This window comes from Sapajus apella, unplaced genomic scaffold (assembly GCF_009761245.1).
Source record: "Sapajus apella isolate SASKATOON/1434 unplaced genomic scaffold, GSC_monkey_1.0 scaffold37, whole genome shotgun sequence".
NCBI lineage: Eukaryota > Metazoa > Chordata > Mammalia > Primates > Cebidae > Sapajus > Sapajus apella.
In genome coordinates this window covers 12,851,206-12,876,400 of record NW_022436977.1, presented here as the reverse complement: position 1 = coordinate 12,876,400, position 25,195 = coordinate 12,851,206, and the positions used below count along the sequence as shown (strand labels likewise).

Below are 25,195 nucleotides of genomic sequence, written 5' to 3'. Positions count from 1 at the left end.
GCATGGAAAAATCTTTTTCCATCCCTTTACTTTCAGTCTTTTTTAAATTTTTTATTTATTTTTATTTGTTTATTTATTTTTAGAGATAGGGTCTCACTATGTTGCCCAGGCTGGAGTGTGGTGGCTATTCACAGGGGCGATCCCACTACTGACTGCGTGGCAGTTTTGACCTGCTCCGTTTCCAACCTGGGCTGGTTCACCCCTCCTTAGGCAACCTGGTGGTTCCCCGCTCCTGGGAAGTCACCATATTGATGCTGAACTTAGTGTGGACACCCGATCTGCATATCACACTACAGCCCAGAACTCCTGGGCTCAAGCGATCCTCCCACCTCAGTCTCCCGAGCAGCTGGGACTACAGGCACGTGCCACCACTACCAACTACTTTTAGTCTTATATGTGTCTTTACAAGTGAGATGAGTTTCTGCATATAGTTGGGGCATGATTTTTAATCCATTTTGACACTTTATGTCTTTTAACTGGAAAGTTTAATCCATTTACATTCAAAATTATTGATATGTGAGGGCTTATTTTTGTGATTTTATTAACTTATTTCTGGTTGTTTTGTATATCATGAGCTGGTGTTGGCAGCTGCTGCAATGGGCTGGGTTGGGCCAGTCCCCAGGCCCACAGGTGGCATATTTGGTGGGTGCCCACTGTGGTGGCAGCAGCAGGTTCAGTGGGACTGACATCAGGCACCCAGGAGTGCTCAGATGTTCAACAATGGTGGACTCAGCTGGGTGGACCCCCTGGATGGTGTGCTTGGACACGGGATGTGGAGGCAGGCTGGGAGGACCTGTTCTTAAGCTTCCTAGTGGGTGTGCAGGTGCTGACTGTGGCAGGAAGGGAAAGGGTGATCCTCAGGCTTATGGCAGAATGCTTTCAATGGTGATGGGGGAGGGAGGAGGCGGGACAGTTAGCTACACTGCGGCCCTGATGCTGTAGAGGGCAGGGTTGTTTTCAGTTGCAGTAGCCACACCCAGGAGGCTTTAAGCCTGTGTATCACTTGTGCGTTGGCCTTGGTTGCAGCAGCTTGTGGTCAGGCCACTGCAGGCAGGGGAGTTTGTCCTCAGGGCACACAAAAATGCATGGTAGCTTTACTACTAAGGCAGCAAGGTCTTTGCCAATGGCTGGCACTTCAGCCCTGTAGGCAGCAGCCAGCTGTGGTAGTGGTGGCTATTGGTGCGGAACATCAATGGGGTTCTAGAGATGTGGAGATGCAAGGGCTGTAGGGCTTCTGGGCAGGATGCAGTCTGGTGGGAGCTAAGCTTTCCATATGGTGCCTTGCTGTAGCTGCTTAGGGTTTTGGGTTGGGGGACAGTGTAAACTCTCTCTCTGGAACAGTATCTTTTGTGGTCTCCAAGCAGCTCCCTGTATTGTCTTGGGGCCTATAAGGGTCTGGAGGTTTCCTGTGGCTAGGATGCAGGAGTCTGTGGTGAGAACATGGACTTCTGGGAGTCACTCATTTAATCTTTCCAGGCCCCCAGAAGATCCTGGTCAAGCAGGCTGCCTTGCTTCCTTCTCCTTAAGTGTTTCTTGTCCTTTCTCTGTTTAATTCCTAAGTTTTCTCTTGTATGATCTAATTGAGGTGTTATCTCCTCACTATTGTGGCTCTTTGTGGAGAAGCTGGGTACCAGACATCTCTAGTCAGCCACGTTGAAGGCCCTTCTCTGTCATGTTTCACAAATAAGACGAAGACTCACAATCTGAAAACATTTAATCCTCTCTTAAGTACAAAGCCTTTACTAACGCAAAAAAAAGAAAAAAAAATCAAAGATTACAAGTCAGTTTCTTTCTGCATACAGTAATAGCTGAAATGTAAAGAAATCAACTTCAGAAAGAGTACACTGAAAAACATACCACTTTAATAAGACAAAACTTCAAGTTAAACCAATAGAAATTAGGTAGATCCATTTATTTTTTTAAATACAAGTATAATTTTGGAAGGGCTATTTGACAAATTCAGCATTAACTGCCAACCCTATAGACATGTTTAACAAAAAAACAAAAACAAGGCATTTACTCTTGGCCCTTTGAGTACAGGTGAAGTGTCCTATTGCATCACAATTGGTAGTGATGCAGTAACAGATCCAAGGGCGTAATACATAAGATGTTTTTTTCCAACTGCGATTTAGTTGAAAAATAACATAATACATATTAACGGCTATAAAAACCACCAGTGAGCTGCAAAATACCAAGATGCCTACCTACTTAGAAGGCTGAAACTAGTAAAACAGTATTAAAATCAGTGTTTTTATTCTTAGATTAACATTGACAGAACAAGATTATCTTTGATTCCAATTTTATAAGGTATGGTGGAGAGCTGAGAGGAGATATTGGGGAAGACTGGCAGTGTGTGCTGAACTGGAGTTGGGAATGTAGCTCAAATTTGTCAATATTCAGATTAGGATATTGTTTTAGAAAATTTTAAATGCGTCCTAAATTGTGTCACATTGAAAAGAATATTAAGGATCAATGATTCATTAGTCCTAAACACAATTTAATGAGTGCCATCAATGGGCTTAAGAAATAAGCAGGGATGGGGGGGCGAAGCAAAATGAGGTGAAAGAGAAAATATAAAGTGGAAAATATGCTTGAACATTGGAGAATGTGAAAAGGCCACCAGAGAAACTGCTTTAGTTATCATTCAGAAGTGCTCTTCCAATTGGCTACCTGCTCCTGAGCACCCAAACACCAATATTAGAGCACAGGAACAGTAACCCCCTTTATCTGCAATTTCTCTTTCTGTAGTTTGTTACCTGAGGCAACCTTGGTCCAAACATATTATGTGGAAAATTCCAGAAATAAACAATTCATGTTTTAAATCACAAGCCAGCTGGGCACGGTGGTACATGCCTGAATTCCCAGCACTGTGGGAGGACAAGGCAGGTGGATCACCTGAGGTCAGGAGTTCAAGACCAGCCTGGCCAACTTGGTGAAAACCCATCTCTTCTAAAAATAAAAAAATTAGCTGGGCATGGTGGTGGGCACCTGTAATCCCAGCTACTTGAGAGGCTGAGGCAAAAGAATCGCTTGAACCCGGGAGGTGGAGGTTCCAGTGAGTGAAGATCGCACCACTAAACTCCAATCTGGGCAACAGAACAAGACTCATCTCAAACAAAAATATTAATAAAAATAAAATAAATCACAAGCTATCTTGAGTGATGAAATCTTATGATCTCCTGCTCTGTCTTGCCCAGGATGTGAATCATCCCTTTGTCCTGCTTACCCACACTATATACTACATGCCCCATAGTTGCTTAGTAGCCGCCTTGGTTGTCAGATTGAAAAAATATAGTCTATAAAGGGTTCCGTACTACCTGAAGTTTCAGATACCCACTAGGGATCTTGGAATGTACCTCCTGCAGATAGGGGGAGTCGACTGTATTATAAGGGGTTCAATACTATCTGAGGTTTCAGGTGTCCACTGGGGGTCTTGGAATGTGTCTCTTGCAGATAAGGGGAGATTACTGTATTACATTTCAGCTTCCATAAAACTTTACTCAGTTGGATTACAAACACAAGCCTGATTTAGTAAAAAATATCCATAAATAATCAGAGGTATAGTTTCATCAAGTAAAAAGAGCAACTAATTCCAACTGTTGAAGTAGTAACAAGTAAAGGCTTCACCAGGCTTGCCTTGATGAATAGTTAAGACATATTTTTAGGTCAACAGCACAAGATTATTGAATAACTTGTATGCTACAAACATGCTGCTTCCACTCATCAAAACAACCCAACAATCCTTACCATTCCAACTTGCTGAGAACCATGTCAGATGTTGCCTTCAAGAATGAAATGTTTCTCAAAACTGTTCTACCAAATGTAGTTGCTATTGGACATAAAACAAGTGATTTCAGACTTTAGCCAGTTTTCATGAAGTATTTATCTCTAACTTCAGTTTATTCCAACATTAATTTATAATAGGACAGTTATTAAAATTAGCCATTTCTCAGACTATAACTTTGAAATCATAAGAAATGGACAATTAAGCTCACTAGTCAAAATCTTGATTCAAGTGATTCAGTAGCTTACAAATGTCTTCAATAAACTGAACTTTGAGGCAGAACACAAAACAGAAAAATCTAAAACCTCTCTATCCCAAGCACCAATAACGGAGGCTAAGCAATTATACCTACAAATCCTTAATGGCAGGTCTCTCCTAATGAAAACTCCTGAGATTTAAGCACTGTGACTTACACAAGGCAGGTTGGCTTAATGAGGAAATTTACTTTTAATAAAAAGACAATCAGCAATATTTAATTTTGGGCACTTAGCATTTCACAGATCCTCAATACATTTTGAGGTAGGTCAAATATTAAGAGTGTATTTTACAAACAAAATTCAAGCAGATGTTTTGTTACTTGTCCCCAATCACAGGAGCAGTTCTATCACGGTCTAATCTTTCAGATTAATCTTTCACATGTGAATTTAATGGTAATCGCTTGCATATATTCATGAAAAAAACAAAAGACTAGATACAGAAATTCTACTTTGGGATATTTTAAACTTCTTAAATTGATCCTATAATGAGTATATTATACTTGCTTGCATTACAAATATATATATATATATGTATATAACTGATCTTTACAATTACAAATGAGCACAGGACTGACTGTGTTGCTTTTCTGCCTTTTGGGGTGAGTAGAGCAGGAAGATAATCACCAAGCTTTCCTCAGAGTCCAAGGCAGCCTTTAACTGAAGGTGCTATGTTTGAGGCACCACTGACTATGATTTGGGATCATAGGAGACCAGGTATACTAATGGAACCAGGATTCAGAAAAGATGCCTGGATCCAAAAAGGGGAGGCTCTCTGCAAGTCAAAGTTGAAGAGAAAAATAGTAACATCTCAAGCTACTGATCCTGAGCATCACGCTACGGCATTACAACTACTTGTGAGAGGAGCTCCTACAAGAGCGGTAAACTTGTCCCAATAAAGTCTGTTAAAGTTCTTACTAACTAGGTAGGCCACAAGTAAAACTAAATTGGTATTTTATTAAAGCAACATCGATAGAAGCAACTATCTAAACATTTTTAAGTTTTACCTGTCATGTATACTATTCTCATTGTCACAAGCCTAATTCAATTAGCTTGTCATAATTCTTAAAATAATTTCCCCAAATTCAGCTCATCTTGACATAGGTTCTTGAGCCAGCATTCTGAACTGTTTCATTATAAAGCTCATTTTAGGCAATTGTAGAATATTAGTAATAAAGGATTAAGAATAGTTAACTTGAGCCTAGGAGTAAAGCTGCAGTGAGCTATGATTGTACTACTGCAGTACAGCCCAGGTGATAGAGCAAGACCCTATCTCAAAAAAAAAAAAAAAAAACAAAAAACCAGAGAGGTTATTTAACAACTAAAAAATTCAGAGGAAAACATCATTACTGTAATGTGTTATATAAAAGAGTAAGGATATAGACACCTAAGCTTCCATATAGAACAAACAGCCCAATGCTATTTGAGTCAAAGAACAAAGCGGCAGGGGTGGTGGAGGAGAGGCAGGTGGCGGGGGCATGGAATGCAGAGTATTGATGCCTTTTACTCTAGTGTCTCCAAAGTTGAGTGTGGAAGTAAAAAGTTTCTACATTTAAAAAGTTTATATAAATTACATGAATTGCAACTTTCATACAAATCAAAATGAAAGGTTCTGCATAGGACAAAAGATATGCCTAAGCAACATATCGTATTTGCACAAGGCCACTGAATGTCATGGGTGTTAGTAACAAATGAAAAGCTTAAGTCTATGGCAGATTGAACTAAGATTTCAGTTTGGTATTCTATAAGCCCGAGATTGTAAACTACTCTTATTATACAAAAGCTGTAATAACTTACAGAGTTTTGTGTAAGAACTCTTGTGCTTCTGGTTGGCACATTATCTATTTTTTAAATATGTGAAATTAATACAGACATTTGTGAGAGGTTGTGCAAAACTATTGTATTTACAAAAATGGCACAAAAGTGAATTCAAGTCAATGCACATGCATACTTCATTCACATCTTCAACAACAAAAGGTATTCTAACTCTACAGAACTGAAATAAGAGTATTAGCTTCAATGGCAGCTGTTAAGAACTAGAGTCACGTAAGTTACACCAGAATGGGCAAATATTGCCCAAGTAAAATTCTATTGTTAAAGCTGAAACAGGTTTAAGGCCATTCAAGTTCAAGCATAGAGATACAAATCTTTCAAAGCCCCATCTAGTTGGTTTGAAATACGTGACCTTTCTTCTAACTTGTGGTCTTAAACTTCTGTTTTACAAAATCCAAAAGGTAAATACAGAATAAATCAATACAATAGATTATATTAAATAAGAGTAACATACAAAGCTATAATTAAGATGAAGTAATGAAAGCCAAAACATTAAAATTTTAAAACTTGCTTGTTACTTGTTAGAACCAGTACTACACTAGGAGTTAGGTAATATATACAATTATTTTCAAGTAGATTACTTATGCTTCTCTAACACGTCCTCTTCACCAGTGCACTGTTAAACTAATCAAAAACTCTACACATGTATATTCCACAATAGCAGCACACACTACTGCTACCTGCAAAGCTGTCAGTCTCAAATGACTTAGTGAATGAAAGGAAATAAAAAGTAGGTAAGTAACATATTAAGGAAAAATAATGGGAATTAGCAGATTCATGCAGTTCAGCTCTTTTAATCAGCCGGCCAGCTTGCTAGCAACAAGGGATGGTTTCCGTTGAGGAAGATCCTGTGGAGTGGGAATGTGGTCACCAGTGACCTCTGTCTTATCCGGAGCTGCAGTAGGAAGTTGCTTGTTCTTCATTTTTGCTTTAGCCATGTTGTAATCCCCAGAATCAAAATATTTTTGCTATAAATAAAAAAAAAATTCAGATTAGAGCTTAGCAATTACTGATGCAAACCCACACTGTCAGTGTAAGATTGGTCTAAAAAAATTTAAACAGAAATATTAATTAGATGAAATAGCTATGCCTCTGTATTGTGTTCCAGCATAAATCAACAGGTGAGGAGCCCCTGTTCAGGCTGGGCGCAGTGGCTAATGTTTGAAATCCCAATGCCAAGATGGGCAAACCACTTGAGGTCAGGAGTTTGACACCAGCCTGGCCAATATGGTGAAAACCCGTCTCTACTTAAAAAAAACAAAAAACAACAACAACAAAAAAAAACAAAAAAAAAAACAACAACAAAAACCATAAATTAGCTGGGTGTGGTGGTGCACATTTTTAATTCCAGCACACACCTGTAACTTCAGCGGCTGAGGCCTGAGAGTCACTTGAACCTGGCAGGTAGAGGCTGCAGTGAGCTGAGATCACCCCACTGTACTTCAGTCTGGGCAACAGGGTGACACCGTCTCAAAAAAAAAAAAAAAAAAAAAAAAGAAGAAGAAAGGAAGAAGAAAGAAGGAAAGAAAGAAAGAGGGAGGAGGAGGAGGAGGAAAGGAAGGAAGGAAAGAAAGAAGAAGAAAGAAGGAAGAAGAAGAAGAAGAAGAAGAAAGAAGAAAGAAGAAAAAGAAGAAAGAAGAAGAAGAAAAACAACAACAACCCCCCTCCAGGCTTTCTTGAACCATTCTGGTTCTAATAAAGAACCATCAAGACTAATATTAAGCTATCTGGGAAGTCCTAGATAGCTTAATATTGGTGTATTTATTTAATATTATAATTTATTTAACTCAGCGAAAAAAAAAAACCCTTTCATTTACAAATGGAACAACCAGGCTGAAACACTTGCTTAAATTATTTTATAAATAAAACACATAATTCAGCTGGGCATGGTGGCTCACGCCTATAATCCCAACACTTTGACAGGCCGAGGCGGGAGGATCACTGGAGGTCAGGAGTTTGAAACCAGCCCGGCCAACATGGTGAAACCCCACCTCTACTAAAAATACAAAAATTAGCTGGACGTGGTGGTACGTGCCTGTAACTCCAGCTACTCGGGAGGCTGAGACATAAGAATCGCTGCAACCCGGGGTGCAGAAGTTGCAGAGACTTACCCCAGCCTGGGCGACAGAGCAAGACTCTGTCTCAAAAACAAACAAAAATATCCCACATAATTACAGTTATTAAAACTATTATTTATAGTTTCTGGTATTCTGTCATTTAGAATAAATGTTGCTGCAAGAATTTAAATCATATTTATTTGAACTAGCGCATTCACCAAAATAAAAGTTAAGGTTAAAAACATAAATATTAGAGTAATGAATGAAATAAACTCACTAGAAATTATTACTTAAAATGTATATCCCTACCCTACACCTCTTCTATCTTTCACAGAGATACTAAGTATTACTACTGCTTTTTTAAGTTGCCCTTTGTCATCAACATGCAAATAGTGAAGACAGCTAAATATCAACATTAATACAATCAATCTACTTGACTTCCAGAGTGAAAACGTAAATTTGCCTGGGTTCTGACTTACACCTGTCATGTTGAACCCATCTTTACTGAGTGCCTGCTATACATGAGGTACTATGTGAGAGTTGGAGTAAGATACAAAGATGGGACACTAATCAAGTAATCAAAAATTACAATACTGCCTTAAGTATACACAGTGCTGTGTGGCACTCAAAGCAGGGGAATCTAATCTTAGTCTTGGGTTGGCAAAGGAAATCATCCAGGTATAAAATGAGGGCTTGGACAAAAGGGAAAAAAAAACCAGATAACATTTATGGAATATCTTCAGGGATACCTCATGCTAGCTAGGAACTCACAGCTTAGTTTAAGATTGTTGAGTGGCCTGAGGAAAAAGTCTCACTGACTGCTTTATTCCACCATTCTTTGATAAGCCAAACCTGGCCTATGGCCCAAAGGCTTAAAGATAGAAACTGCTTTCATGTATTACTGTATATGAACCATATAAAACAGTAACGGGGAACCTTGGACCAGGCCCATCTAAAGCGTGCTGCAGCTTCACTTCTGTGTTTCAAAACGAGCAGACAGAAAACCCTTGAAATTTTGATGTACTGTATTATATTTAAAAAGCTACTTATGAATTTTGTAGCCTGTAGAGGAGAACAAAGCAGCCTGCCAAATTTCTTTTTTGTCAAAAGCACAAACTGAGAAATTTAACACACATGTAAGTTGTAGGCAGATTTCCCCCCAATGTAATAAACTCAGTTTCTAATGATAACAATTTTATAGTAAGCAAAAGTTCATCACAAAGGGATCTCACTTAACTGTAGATTAGTCTACTCCGTCTGGGGGAAAGGAATTAAATTCAGTGTGACTAGAGATAAAACTAAGATCAATGCGTGACAATTAGAATTGCCTTACAAAGGAAAAGGTTACTGCAAAAGGTGGCAAATCCTCACAGAGATTCAGCAAAGACAATGATACAACAAAGATGCCAGACAAAGAAGTCAATGCTTTAAGGTGGAGAAGTGAGCTAAATTGTTTCTGAAATTGGGATCCACAGATAACAAAGATAATGACATTAGTTGTCTTTAACAATCTCTAAATTTCATGAGTTTGTAATGAAAATATTTAAAAATTAATTATGATCCAGATGATAATCTTATAAAAGCTTCATCTCACCCAAATTTATGGGCCACACTTACATTGGCATTTACAACTACACTGACACTAAGTGATCACTTAAAGTGAAAATGTTCAACTGTAAAGTCATGTTTCTTACAAGTGGATTCTCTGTTTTCTTGGGACTTCACAACCCCTACAAATATGAAAAAACAAAAACAAAACCAAAATCAAAAGGAAATAAAAAGAGTAAAAATGGGCCACACAGCTTCTTGATATCCCTCCCAGTTCTGATAATCTATGTAGTTATGTGTACATGGTCATACTGGGAAAAGCCTAATAACAACAATAACCTTATAATAACATTAATGAGTACAACACAGAAAGAGACCTATTACAATAAATCATAATATCTAACCAAACCTTCTCAAATGGAGAAGCTACTTAAAGATGCTAAGGTAACTTGTCAAGTTTGCTAACTAGTGACAGAGGAAAATTAAAACCCAGAACCTGTGATCCAGAGTTTTAAAAAAAATCAAAACTTCATATAAAAAATGGCTGGGTGTGGTGGCTCATGCCTGTAACCCCAGCACTTTGAAAGGCTGAGGCGGGTGGATCACCTGAGGTCAGGAATTTAAGACCAGTCCGACTAACATGGTAAAACCCCGTCTCTACTAAAAATACAAAATATAAGCCAGGAGTGGTGGCATGTGCCTGTAATCCCGGCTGCTCCGGAGGCTGAGGAAGGAGAATCACTTGAACCCGGGAGGTGGAGATTGCAGTGAGCCGAAATTGTGGCATTGCACTCCAGCCTGGGCAACAACAGCAAAATTCTGTCTCAAAAACAAAACAAAACAAACCAACAAACAAACCTTATTTACTGACATTCTGCTATAGTACAGAATCATTCAAGAGCTTACTTCTCAAATTCTATATACTTATTTCTTGATTCAGTGGCATTTCCTACTATTTATATCTGTAACACCAACTTCAAGATATAATGTACATAAAATCTGACCTGAAGATACTTAAAAAGTAATCAATAGTTGAAGTTAGAGAGAAATTACAATGACAATAGCCCCAATATTGGAAGAAAGCCTATTAGTCAAAGTTACGCTGGAGATGAGCAAATAAAACATTTCCTAAACAATAATAATCAAATCAAAATAATTTAATAGCCAAAGATTACATAATTTATCTCATAACTAAAAACACAGTCCTTATTCTACTTTTTCTATTTATCCCTCATATTATGATCTTTATGTTTTAAAATAACCGCATACTGTATTTTGTTGACTTACTTCAATTTATTTGGTCATTTCTCTGCTGTTGAACAGTGGTGCTACTAATTATAGTTAGGAGGATCTTCCAATTTGAAGACTTTTTCCTTGTACTGAATTATACCCTTAGATTAATTTACAATTATTCATTTGAATAATTGTATAAAGCTAGATTCATACTCCTTTAGAAACAAGTAATAATTCATTCAACTTCAACATTACCAACAGGTATTATTTGAAACATTTTTGTAATTTAGTTGTATAAATGCTATGATGTAATCGCATTTCATTGATTTCTCTGTTTATTGTATTTCCTGTTAAAATCCTTTATCTAGGAGCACCTTAAATGTTTTTCTTGTATACTTAAAAGTTCCCTTTTGTATATTTAAAAGTTTCTTTATGTATTTTAGATATTAACTATCATTTACTTCCCTACTTGATTATATATTTTATGGTACAGGAGTTTTACATATTTATAAATTTGCTGTAATTATTCCTTGTCATCCTACTATTTCAAAGCTGTGAATGTTATTCTTTCATGTAAGATTAAAAATACCATTCTATCTTTTGCCACTTTAAAACAATCCATATGTAACTAGAGTTAATACACACATAGACATGTTTTTTTAAGCAAGCAGCTGATACCAATATATGAATGTATTTAAGGAGAAACATGATTTAGCATCTCACTCAACAATTATCTTCCATAAGTAATATTTCATCCTTTTCTGTATAGTAAATAATTTGAATATGCTTAAGCTGAAGATGGAACTGTCTAATTTTTTATGGCAAAGGAAGGGGTCACAGGACAACACTTAGGAAACAAACAGGCTAGGATTATCTCAATCTCATTATCGAGAAATAATGGTATCTACCTCACAAAGCATGGCAAGAGTTTGAAAATATCTTCGGCAATATGAACTATTAAAATGACAATGTTTAAATTGTATTAGGGTAAATCTGACTGTGAAACCTATATAAAGGAGATAGCTGCGCTTTTATAAGTGATTATTTCATCCAAATAAGTATTTTAAGTCTTTGAATGTTGCGTGGGAATCATCTGGAAAACAGATTCACAATCTGTTTCAAAATATGGGCAGAAGGATAAAGACCAGCTTCTGGATAGTGGTTGCTTTTGGAGAGATAAAGGAAAGGGCTCATATATATACATACATGGTAGGTTTCAACTATATCTACAACATTATCTTTCTTAAGAAAGATAAAACTGAAACACGGCAAAATATAAACATTAAATCTGGGTTGGGGTACATGGGTTCTGTTACATCTGTAATATTTCTACAAGCTTTAAATAGTTTATTAAAAATGCTAAAGAGTTGTAGATTCTTATTAAGCTTACTTATAAACTGCAAAATATTGAAAAAACCCATTATAGATACATATACACATACGTACATTAAAGTACAGCACTATACGCACAGACATTCATTTCACAATCTGTTAGCATACTGAATTTGTGGGTTTAAGTATCTGAAAATCACCCATGAGAACTTACCCCTTTCTGTAATCGTTTCCTTAAGAAATCTGAACCTCCAGGCTTTTGTCCCAGATGAGGATATCTTGCTTTTAATTTTGCTTCTTCAGCTTTCTCTGGACTAGTTACTTTATCTTCCATTTCCTAAAATAATTTCAAATAAATTACTTCTTTAGTACAACTCAGTTATTTAAAATAATTCACTTTTAAAAATCTGGATTCTGAATTCTACTTGTTAAATGCCAAGTACCACAGCATCTGACTAAGAAATCAAACCCAGAAGCCTTTAAAACATCTCTATCTTGTTTTTCAAAAGATCCATGTGATAGCTCTATTATAGCTGTGATGCATGTATAACACCCCACACACTGGATAAAAATATCAAGATAGCTCAGCTCTGAAGTCTTGCTTGCCATTACTTTTCCAGTCATGTATAATACATTTATAGTTAGTCACCTTCTATGGAACTCTTCAGTTCTTTGCCTATATTTAGAGAATCTTCCTAATACTGTTAAAATGTACAAGATTTTTTCTATTTATCCAAAATCTATGTATGGTTTGAAGTTACTTAGATTCTTTACTAGAGGTAACAGCAGCTTCCTTAACAGTACATTTCTCTTGAATAAAGATATAGATTTTTTTTTATATTTTTAATATTTTTATTTTAAATAATAGAGATGGGTGTCTTGCTATGTTGCCTAGGCTGATCTTGAACTCCGGGGCTCAAACAATCCTGCCTCGGCCTCCCAAAGTCATAGGATTAAAGGCATGACCCAACATGCCTGGCTCATCCTGATATTTTTAAAGAAGAGAAATACCATTTTTGTCTTCTTTGAGTATCACTGCCTAACTTTCCCCCATGTTTAAAATGACAAACTATGTTCATGTCAAACATCCTAGTCTTTAATATATCAAAACCTGTTTTCTGACAGGACTATCAATTTCTTCTGTCTATTCTCTTTGAAGATCAGTCTTAATTTAGCCTGCTTTCTTTCAAAGTGCTAGATTTTATAGAGGTGCAGTGTTTATTGCTTCATGGCAAATACTGCAGAAGAATGAATCAAGAAAAACAGGCTGGGCACGGTGGCTCACTCCTGTAATCCCAACAGTTTGGGAGCCGTGGGCGGATCACTTGAGGCCAGCAGTTTGAGACCAGCCTGGGCAATATGGATGAAACCCAATCTCTGTAAAAAAATTTAAAATTAGCTGGGCATGGTGGTACGTGTCTGCAGTCCCAGCTACTCAAAAGGCTGGGGCAAAAGGATTGCTTAAGCCCGAGAGGTTGAGGCTGCACTCCAGTCTGGGTGACAGTGAGACCGTGTCTCAAAACAAAACATAACAAAACAAAAAACAAACAAACAAACATAAAAAGCTGTCCTGAGATAAACTGGGCAGCTGGCAAGGCACACTTTCTAAGTAATGGACTCATTTCTGCACATTAAATCAGCAAAATCACATACCACTGCATATCTTGAGACTTCCAGGTTACTTAGGAATAGTCAAAGCAGGAATGTTAAATCCATAAATGTCAAACCTACGTTCTTATATAGCAAGCAAATCATTTATCCAAGAATTGAAAAAAAACTTTATAAAATTTTGGCATATATTTCACTCAAAATTATATTCACATATTAAAAAAAAAAAACAGAGACGACAGTCCTGTTTCCCTTACATTTTTATCCACAGGAGGGAAAAAAATTAGAGGTCAGGCTATATTGCCCAGGCTAGTCTTGAACTCCTGGCCTCAAGCTATCCTCTCACCTCAGCCTCCCAATGTGCTGGGATAATAGGCACACACCACCACGCCCAGCTCTCATACATGTTTTATAATCAGCTTCACACACTTTATGTATTGTCAATATTTCATCCTGAACTGCTCCTTCATGTTTTAGATCTTCTCATTTTCAGTCTTGGAGAATTTTGAGAAAAAAGCTGCTATCAAATACTTTGTTTCCTATGGAGCCTCTTTTTATGTTGCAGATTCATACATTTATGTCTTTACAGTGGTCACATCATTTACTCACTTGATGTGGACAAAATTCAATTATGTGCACTTAGCCAGAAATAGAGAGTTTAAATAGTAGTCGTGATTCTACCAGTCATTCCATTCAAGAAGGGTATGCCCCAGAGAGGTAAAGTATGAGGCATGTGATGTAAACCTGCTATTCCCACGTTAGTCTCTCATTGGGTATCTTGCAGAGCATAAGTACATCAACATGCTGTTTATCACCGTAGTGTTTAAAATCTCAGCCCCTGTAACACAAGCCTATTACCTTAGCTAGCACTCAACTTAAGAATCACCCTGGCCGGGCGCGGTGGCTCAAGCCTATAATTCCAGCACTTTGGGAGGTTGAGGTGGGCGGATCATGAGGTCAAGAGATCGAGACCATTCTGGCCATCTAACATGGTGAAACCCTGTCTCTACTAAAAATACAAAAAAATTAGCTGGGCGTGGTGGCATGCACCTGTAGTCCCAGCTACTCGGGTGGCTGAGGCAGGAGAATTGCTTGAACCCGGAAGGCAGAGGTTGCAGTGAGATTGTGCCACTGCACTCCAGCCTGGTGCCTGGTGACAAAGTGAAACTGCCTCAAAAAAAAAAAAAAAAAAGAATCACCCTAACCATCTGTTCAAACAGCGGACATAAAAGTGACTACCTGCTCTACTGAGAATAGATGGGGCAGTCTCCAAAATGATTATGCCTTCTCTAGAATTTTGTGAAGTGTGATTTTAGGTATACGTGACATTTTGCCTTACTAACATTAGAACCTAACCCCATGTAAGATATGACCATACCATATTCATCACAAAAGCCAGAAAAATAAACACAAATGTAAGATTACCAAGTTTAATGTAGGAAGGTGGGCTGAGTCACTGCACAGCTTCTCTGTGGCTCATCCCTCACTGCAGATATCTACTGCAGCCCAACTGCTGCAATTTAGAAGTGGAAGTGGGAGGAGAAGCCTACTCTTGGGTTTCTGTGCAGAGCTGGTTTCAAATAATACTGGCTGAAAAGGACCCCAAGCTAATTGTCACCCTTTAGTCCCTGCACCTGCAAATTAAGGGTTTTCTGGAGTCCTACATTTCCAATAAGTATTCAACTTTCTCGAGCCTAGGAAATGAGAGCTCTCCACTTCTTCCTATGATTCGAAATAGTTCTCCGAATCTAACACTTCTCTGAATTTCTTAAAAAAATTTTAAGGAAAATTGTATGGTATGTAGGTAGCAACCTACTCTAGTTTCCAGCGTTTCTGCAGGTTTCCTCCATTTGATATATCAAGGCAAATAAGTTGTACACAATTCTGGCATTCCCTGATTTTCTTTTTCTTGAGACAAGAGTTTGTTCTGTCAACCAGGCTGGAGTGCAGTGGCATGATCTCAGCTCACCACAACCTCTGCCTCCCAGGTTCAAGCAATTCTCCCGCCTCAGCCTCCTGAATAGCTAGGATTACTAATTTTTGTATTTTTAGTAGAGATGAGGTTTTGTCATGATGGCCACACTGGTCTCGAATTCCTGACGTCAGGTAATCTGTCTGCCTTGGCCTCCCAAAGAGCTGGGACCAAAGGCGTGGGCCCAGATACATTCCCTTATTGTCTTTTTTTTTTTTTTTTTGAGACAGAGTCTCACTCCATTGACAGGCTCCAGGCTGGATTGCAGTGGCGTGATCTTGGCTCACTGCAATCTCTGCCTCCAGGGTTCAAGCAATTCTTCTGCCTCAGCCTCCCGAGTAGCTGGGACTACTGGCGCACACCACCACGCCCAGCTAATTTTTGTATTTTTAGTAGAAACGGGGTTTCACCATGTTGGGCAGGATGATCTCAATCTCTTGACCTCGTGATCCGCCTGCCTCCGCCTCCCAAAGTGCTGAGATTACAGGTGTGAGCCACCGCACCCGGCCACATTCCCTTATTTTCTTAATAAGGAGTACACTGATATATTAGGCATATTCAATTCAATTAAAAAAATGTTCTGGGCAAAACAGCATCTACAAGCTGCAAATATCATTTATATTTACAATGAATTTATAACATGTTCTAGAAAAAAGCCAGTTCTTGAACTTTCTTGCCAAATACACAGCACAACTGAAAGCCCCTGCTAGCTGCAACTTCCTAACTGGATTCAGAATTTCAGTTGCATCTAACCAAAAGGGGGAAAATATATTATGATCTAATCTGGACTTTTTAACGTAGTAAATACCATTAAGACTTCCACAATACTTTTCATGAATCCTACAGAAACATTCTACATAGGTAGGCAGTTCTAGGACCTTAATGATAAGCTAGTTCAAGTGCTTGGACATGCATTAATATTCTGACAGTTACTGAGTTCCTATTAGGTTCTGCCAATGGCATCTATACCAAATTAAAAGGCATAAGGGAAAGAATCCATTCTGCTCCTGGTGATGCCACCACCACCAACAGAGAGCAGTCGCCCCTGTGAGCTCCTACATAGGGACATATAGCAGATAAATGGGGGATCTAGTAGCAGCAACATGACAATGGAGGCAAATGATGGTGAACTCTGAACAGTACTCATCCTTGCAGGGTCAAAGGCTTTCTGTAATCCTTACCTCCAGAAACATCATCTTCCTTCCTTTTGTTCCTTTATTCTTTTTTATTTTTATTTTTTTGAGACAGAATCTTGGTCTTGTTGCCCAGGTTGGAGTAAAATGGTGCAATCTCGGCTCACCACAACCTCTATCTCTCAGGTTCAAGTGATTCTGCTGCCTCAGCCTCCTGAGTAGAAGGGATTACAGGCATGTGTCACCATGCCCGGCTAATTTTGTATTTTTAGTAGAGATGGGGTTTCTCCACGTTGGTCAGGCTGGTCTGTTCCTCTATTCTTTGTAGTACTTTGTAGCCTTATTCCCTAAAAATCATATTCTTTCTTGTTTAAAACACACAAAGTGGTTTCTGCTCCTGTCTCCCAACAGGACACTGATAAAAGCAGGTAAAATAAATGATTTATCCACACAGTCATGTTCAAAAATGCTAATTAGGCCACAATTCGATGTGACTTCATGTTTTTGGACCTCAAGGGAATTCCTAAACATTTTCTTAAGCTAGAATGAAAACAAAGGGGAGATAAGCAAATAGTTACGTATTTGCTTACTTTTTCAAAAAATAATCACAGAAAGATGAAATCATAAACCAGTCAATCTTTGGGTTAAATAGGTTTGGATGTAAGGGATAAAGGGTAGGAATGACTATTACTAAACAAAGAAATTGGTACATATGCACATATAGGACAATATTCTAGTTTTAATGTCTTTATCATATGGAGGTAAAAAAGGAAAAATATCCTATTTAACAGTACCATAATTTTAGTTTAAGTGTTCTATGGTCCTGTATAATTCAGAAAAGGGCTTATACGATTAGATTTAAAGGGAAAAAGAAAAAAAAAAGTAAAGGTCTTATATTCTTAATTTTTACACCTTGTTTAGTTAAGAATGCATGAAAAATTTCAAGGGAACCAATTAAATAGCAGAAATAAAAAGGAATGGAGGGGAAGGCAAGAATGGAAGAAAAATTTTAAGGACCCAAAAGAAGCAAAAAGACAGGATAAACAAATCCCAGTATGTTAATAACCACAATAACCATAATGAAGCAATAGACTGTCCATTTAAATACAGTAGCTGAATTAAAGGAAAAAAACCTAGCCACTTGCGGAGTACACATAAAAAAACAATCTATAAATAAGGACATGGGTTGAAAGTAAACAGACTGAGGGTGGGTGGTGGTGGTGACAAACGAGGCAATTCCTTACCAAAACGAAACTAGCACAGTGCACCTATTTTTTATTTATTTTTTTTTTTGGTAGATACATGGTCTTCCTATGTTGCCCAGGCTGGTCTAGAACTCCCGGCCTCAAGCAGTCCTCCTACTTTGGCCCCCCAAAATGCTGGGACTGCAGGCGTGAGCCACTATGCTGGACTGTGCCACTAATAAAATGGCCTGAAAATACATAAAGCAAAAGCTGACATAACTGCAGGGAACAAGTGGCAAGTCCACTATCATGGAATTCAACATACCTTCCTTAATTATTGATAGCTATAAAAGATAAAAGTGGTTAAGATACTTGATTTTAATTTTACGCCTAACAATTAGGAAATGCATATTCTCCCAGAAATACAAATGGAAAAACTAACACTAGGCTACAAAGCAAACCTTAACTATTTTCTTCCAGACCACCGTCTACAACTGCAATTCCTTAAAGTCAGTAACAAAAAATTATACATCTCTAATATTTAGAAATTAAAAACATACTTCTAAGTAATTCCTGGTTAAAAAAAGAAAGCATGAGAATTAAAAAAAAAAAAAAAAAAAGTTCTAGACCTACCTGGGCAACACAGTAAGACCCTGCCTTTACAAAAAAATTTTAAAATTAGCTAGGTGTGCTGGCACATGCTTATATGCCTATAGTCCTAGCTATTTGTGAGGCTGAGGTGGGAGGGTCACTTAAGCCTCCCCTGGAAGACAGAGTGAGACCCTGTTTCTTTAAAAACAAACAAGTCCCTACACATACCAAAACTTGTGGGATATAGCAAGTATCCCTGAAGGGCTTATATCAAAGAAAGCTAAATCTCACTGAGCTATGCATCCAATTTAAGAAGTCAGATAAAGAAAGGAGCCCCCCCAGAAATGGAGAATTGAGACTCCATGCCCAGGCTGGAGTGCAGTGGTGCGATCTCAGCTCACTGCAATCTCTGCCTCCCAGGTTCAAGGGATTCTCTTGCCTCAGCCTCTAGAGTAGCTGGGATTACAGGCAACCGCCACCGTGCCTGGCTAGTTTTTGTATTTTTAGTTGAGATGGGGTTTCACCATCATGGCCAGGCTGGTCTTGAATACCTGACCTCGTGATCCACCCACCTCAGCCTTCCAAAGTGTAGGATTACAGGCATGAGCCAGCGCGAACAAGTATTTCTTACAACTCAAATCTGGTTTTGAAGTTCTATTCTCCAAGAAGACTTTGTGTTACACAGCAATTTTACTACATTTTAGAAATAGATGCTGTAATGTAAGTGGATTGACTTGGGTAAGTAGCTTCTAAACTGATAATGAGGGCCGAAGGAGGCAGATTTCTGAACTTTTGGCTACTGGCTGCAAGTTGGGAATGGAATCCAGGATATGGTAACACAGACATACGTTTACACACAGATACATGTTTACGATATATCCGAAACCAAACCAAAAACCTTAAACAGTATTTTAAATAATAGTATTGCCTTGCCATGTGCATTTTTGCAAATTGTACAACTGAAATACATCAAAAATCCTTTCTGTGAGTAGGTGGGGTAATAGTCATAAATATATACACGTAAAAAGGACATCCTAATAACTAAGGATCATTTTGTAGTCTATTATAGACTGATGACCATTATGTCTCAATGACTGACACTATTTTTCAGCCTTCAGCAGAGGAGAGTTATACAGCAACATCAGCAATAAAAATCTGACCACTATAAGCAAATTCTCTATCTGCTCAGCAATATGTTCACTGATGCATGGACTGATGAATAACTAGAACAGATTAATGAAAGCCAACAAATCCTTTGGGATATTGCCAAGAAGGTACCAATACTGTATCAAGCTCTATGGAAAATTACTGTTGTCATTCTATTTAGTCATTGTTTGCCCAGTGCTTAGCATTTAATGAATATTCACTAAAAGTTCATTCATTTGAATTTGTTTCCATAAAGCTATAAAGCTAAGAAACTTTCTACACACTTGAGGATTTCACCATCAGCTCATCTTTAATATTTTATGTTATAGTAAACACAGCTTCAGGATTAGAAGTTTTAAAGTCTTGCACAAACAAAAGAAGCAACTGTAACAAACTGTTGTATAGCAAACTGCTAAGACAGCTAAGAGCAATATTTAAAAACTTTTCTTAGGTTTCCCTCTAGGAAATCAATGGTTGCAGGGACCAAGGGAGCTTGTTGATCACTCTGAATAAAAATAGAAAACATGGACTGGTGCAGTGGCTCACACCTGCAGTCCCAGCTACTTGAAGGCAGAGGTGGGAGGCTAGGTAAGTCTAGGAGTTGAAGGCTGCAATGTGCTATCATTGTGCCACTGCATCCCAGCTTGGGTGACAGGGCAAGACGCTGTCTCAAACATAACAAAAACTGAGCCTTTAAGGTAACAAAATACAGTGTCAAAAGAGGCCCTAAAAATACCAATTTGAACTCCTATTTTTAAAATACTGGAGGCATAGGAAAACAGTTTATATCTCTTCTTTATGTCTGATATATTAAAATAATTTAGTTAATAGTTCTTTTCCTCTTCTGCCACTCACAAAGGCACCAATATGTATTTTACCTGACAAATAATTTGTTGAGAGCTTTACTATAGGTATCCTTTCCAAGACATATTAGTTTGATGAGTCTTACAACCTCTAGAAAACTTGCTATTGAGATCTTTAAAAAAAAAAAAATTAAGGCGACAACACAAACAAAAAAATATATATACACGTCCCTCTGTAGTCTCATTCAGGAGTTCGTAAGTGGGCTAAGCTAAGGTTTTCATCCCACCACAGTCTATTCTTCTCTTAACTGTAGTCTCATTCAGGAGTTCTTAAGTGGGCTAAGCTAAGGTTTTCATCCCATCACAGTCTATTCTTCTCTTAACTGTAGTACTAGCATTGTCATTTGTTTTGAAATAGTACGATGGCAAATGTTTTAACAGAAAAGTTCCGAGGAAAATCCAATCAGACATTTTGTAAATAATGCCAAGCACAATGTTGAGTGTTGTGAGATAATAGATATATAAAACAGGGTCCCCGAGCATAAGCTGTTCACAGTGCAATTAAAATTACCATCTTTTTTTCTTTTTTTGAGACAGGGTCTCCCTGGGTCGCCCAGTGGTGCCATCAAAGCTCGCTGTGGTCTGGACCTTGACCTCCTAGAGGGCAAGTGATTCTCCCCTCAGCCTGTGGAGGAGGTGGGACTACAGGTGTGGATTGATTATTATTTTTTAGAGACCGGGGTCTTGCTATATTGCCCAGGCTGGTCTCAAACTCCTGGCCTCAACTGATCTTCCAGGCTTGGCCTCCCAAAGTGCTGGGACTACAGGCATGAGCCACACGGAAGGGCCAGAATTATCTGTTTTAAGTTCCCACTTGCCTCTTCTCCCCTCCAGGACTAGAATACATGCCTTTGTTAGCTTACTCATTGATAGATCCATGAGGTCTGTGCTCAAAAGTTTTAAATGTTTTGTTTTCACTTTAGTGGTTATCTCAACGACAAATATAAGATTATTCTGAGACATCTGAATCACTATGTCTCATCTAAGTAGTGCTTTGTGGCTTCTGCTCTGTGCTTTCTTTGACACAAACTCTGCAGATTACACCAACTGCCCAGGAAAATGAGAAAAGAATGGAGCTGAACTTAAAATGTGACTGTATCTATGACTATGGAAACTTAATGACCTCATAGCTTACTATAAAAAGGGAACCGAGCCACCACATGGCCTAGGGCAGTGTTAACAAACTAAAAAACTCCCTTAACTTTTAACAGTTGCTGCCATATTCCCAATACATTGGAAATTTAGTTTCAGCAAAATACCAAGCACACAATCAAAAATTTACACTGGCTTTGTTTGTATTTAATGTATTTTAGTTTAAATTTTATCTTATTTAAAATGGCGTCTCACTCTGCTGCCCAGGCTGGAGTGCAGTGGCGTGATCTCGGCTCACTGCAACCTCCGCCTTCTGGGTTCAGGCGATTCTCCTGTCTCAGCCTCCTGAGTAGCTGGGACTACAGGTACACGCCCCATGCCCAGATAATTTTTGTATTTTTCAGTAGAGATGGGGTTTCACCATATTGGCCAGGCTGGTCTTGAACTCCTAATCTTAAGTGATTTGTCCACTTCAGTCTCCCAAAGTGTTGGGATTACAGGCATGAGCCACAGCGACCATGCTGGACAACTTTTATTTTATTTATTTATTTTTTGACACAGAATCTTGTTCTGTTGCCCAGGCTGCAGTACGGTGGTATGATCCCAGCTCACTGCAACCTCTGCCTCCTGGGTTCAAGCAATTCTTGTGTCATGGCCAGCCAAGTAGCTGGGATTACAGGTGCGGGCCACCACACCTGGCTAATTTTTGTACTTTTAGTACAGACAGGGTTTCACCATGTTGGCCAGGCTGGTCTCCAACTCCTGGCCTCAAGTAATTCACCTGCCCTGACCTCCCAAACTGTTGGGATTACAGGTGTGAGGCACAGCACCCAGCCTTTTAAATTTTAAAAAATATTTTTAAAGTAGCACACTGTAGCCTCAAGCTCCTGGTCTCAAGTGATCCTTCCACCTCAGCCTCCCTAGTAGCTGGGACTACAGGGCTACAGGCATGCCACCACAGCTGGCTAATTTTTATTTTCTGTAGAGACAAAATCTTGCCATGTTGAGCAGAATGGTCTCAAACTCCTAGCCACAGGCAATCCTCTTGCCTCAGCCTTCCAAAGTGCCAGAATTATAGGCAAGAGCCACCGTGCCTGGCTGTTTTAGTTTTAGAGTGGTTTGCAAGAGATTAAGAGTTTGTACTATTTTTTATGTTTGTACATATTTAATTGCATCCTAATACAAAACAGGAATCTGGTTTTCTCCTCTTACCAAGGGTGCACACACTACTCAAGAGAGAAAGTGACTTAGCTTTTACTCCGTGCGGGCCCAGCTAACTACCTTAATTCTTCAGAGGCAACAGGCAATCTGCCAGTAAACTATAAAGGTATTTTTAGCTGAATACTTTGGCTTTAAGTGGAAGGTCAATTGGGTACACAGACAATAACTCAATTTTTTAGGTCATCAAACTGATCTTCCAAATAGAAGAAACAGGTGATTTGGCCGACAGCACATAGAAGTGACTTTGCACATTTTCTTCAGGGTTAGGGACAGTATCCATGCCACAGACACTTAGCATTTACAGCCAATCCTCAATTTAAGAAGGAACATGGTATTCCTAACACACTTTGGTTGGTTTTAATGACAGCAGCTAAAGCCAAAACACCTTAAATGTTTAATGTAGACAATAAGAAAAACGTTCGAGCTATCCTTAATATTGTTAGAAGATATATTAGACTTTTCCAAGTCAAAGTTTTACACTCTAGAAATCAACACTGCATCCTTTGGCAACACACTAACAGAACTTATCAAAGGAAATTACGTAGCACACTATTGTGTACCTTAAGTTAATGCTAAGTTTGATGTCAGTGTTTAAGGCAAAACACCACAGATAGGGACTTGTTATTTTTGAGGGTTGCTAAATTTCAAGCAATAATGAACAAACATTTTACAATAAGCAGCTGATGCTTAATACTACTGTTAACACTGCAATCCTTAATATTTATATTTTTTGCCCCCCAAATCATTTTTTGGCAATGTGTAAAAATATCTATTTTCACTGGATATTCTCAAATAACATGGAAACTTAGGCTATTATCTATGCTATTGTTGTTTTCTTGTTTTTTCTTTCAATTACTTTAACATCCTAACAGAACCACACAACTCAAGTTAACACGGTTTTAAGAACATATGGAATGGGCTAACCCAATTCCCAACCTAATGAGGACAAGTGCAACATTAAGCAGAAACCCGCACGAAGGTCAAACACTAGACCAAAATCGTACTTTACGACAACACAACCTGATTTGTAAGAAAAATTGTTTATAAACAATTTAGGAAACAAGATACCTCGGCCCGTTCTCACTTCTCGGCCAGTCACACCAGCCCAAGAGGGCAGGGCGGCAAAAATAATTACAATGGAAGAGACAAAGGCTAGCCTAGATAACGATAAATCCTTTATGTTCGTAATTTGAACCAGCCTGACACTCTTGGCCTATTCCCCTACATCAAGAAGACACAAGTGCGTTTAGAAAATATTCCCATGTTTCCAATAAAACCCTGATTAATTTTGTGAGTAAAATTTTTTAATTCCACCGTTTCGATTTTTAGTCAAGTACGTAGTGAGTCCCATTGACTGAAACCTTTTTGGACGCTGACTGCGCTTAGCACTGACACGTGCCTGACCTCCTGCAGGCCTCACCGCCGCCGCGGGAAGCAAGCGCTAGTATTCGGCCTTTACAGGTGCAGACACCGAAGGCCGGACTTGACTCGCTGACGGTGGTTACACCGGTTGGCCCTGAAACGCCAGTCCCGGCCCACAGCGCGGCCCGCACACGAGGCACTGCCTTTGCAGTGAACCGCACGCTTACAAGTAGTTGGAGAGCTCTTCAAAGGGAAAAAACTTCTAAGCAAATTGAAGCTCGCAGAAAAACTTAGGCTCTCCGCCCAAGGACTGCGTCCTGGGCTCCCGCGTAAATCTAAGTGACTGCGGAACACCCGACCCACTGAGGCGCCGGAAAAGGGACGATTCGGAGAAAACGCGGGGCATGCTGGGACTGCCAATTAGTCGGCACTCATCACTAGCCAGTGACGGCGGGAAGCTAACGGTGGGGCGCAGGTGCCTCGGCCCCGCATCCCGGGCGCGCCCCTCCGCCCGGCGCGAGCAGGCCGCCCGCCAGACCCGATGCTGGGCAGGGCCCGCGGCCCGAGCACTCACCTTCTGCTCCTCAGCGGAGGCTGCCTCGGGGACTTCCGCAGACATGGTGCTCCCTCTGCAGACGAGACGCCGGGAAAAGATGGAATTAGCGGGTGGCCGAGGCCGCCCGGCCGCCGCCGCCTTAGGCCCGCCCGCCGCCCGGCCCAGCTCTCCCAACGCCCGCCGGGCCGCCTCCGCCCGCGCAAATGGCGGCAGTCTTATGATGACACGGAGCCGTGGGGCGCTCTGCGGATCGAGGCCTCCGCTCGCCGGAGCCCGCCTGCCCGTTTCGCGCCGCGCCCCTACCTACTTGACCCCGCTTGTCCCGCTCGCTGTCGTCCAAGCACTTCCTTTTTTCCTTCAAAGGTCGCGGCTCCCGCCTCACCTCACATCCGTCTGTGGCTGCCGAATGCTTCCTGGGAATTGTAG

At 39.4% G+C, this 25,195-nt stretch overlaps 1 protein-coding gene across 2 annotated transcripts; it reads right to left on the bottom strand.

The window, feature by feature from the left end:
- Window positions 1–1,696: 1,696 nt before the first annotated feature.
- ARPP19 (cAMP regulated phosphoprotein 19) lies at window positions 1,697–25,195 on the bottom strand. 2 transcript variants are annotated; one of them, XM_032297417.1, is made up of 4 exons: window positions 25,077–25,195; window positions 24,788–24,842; window positions 12,256–12,378; window positions 1,697–6,839 (listed from the first exon to the last, which is right to left on the bottom strand). In XM_032297417.1, the coding sequence occupies exons 2-4, from the start codon at window positions 24,830–24,832 to the stop codon at window positions 6,669–6,671; spliced, it is 339 nt and encodes a 112-aa protein (XP_032153308.1). In that variant the 5' UTR covers window positions 24,833–24,842; window positions 25,077–25,195; the 3' UTR covers window positions 1,697–6,668. The 2 variants fall into 2 exon arrangements, with proteins under 2 accessions (XP_032153308.1, XP_032153307.1); XM_032297416.1 differs by having other exon boundaries at window positions 25,073–25,109.

Bases quoted from the DNA above. Each gene is read 5' to 3' on its own strand.
- ARPP19 (XM_032297417.1), bottom strand. From the start codon at position 24,832: ATGTCTGCGGAAGTCCCCGAGGCAGCCTCCGCTGAGGAGCAGAAG. The intron at 12,379-24,787 runs GTGAGTGCTCGG...AAATTATTTTAG, and splicing joins CCTCCGCTGAGGAGCAGAAG to GAAATGGAAGATAAAGTAAC. The intron at 6,840-12,255 runs GTAAGTTCTCAT...TTTTATTTATAG, and splicing joins GGAAACGATTACAGAAAGGG to CAAAAATATTTTGATTCTGG.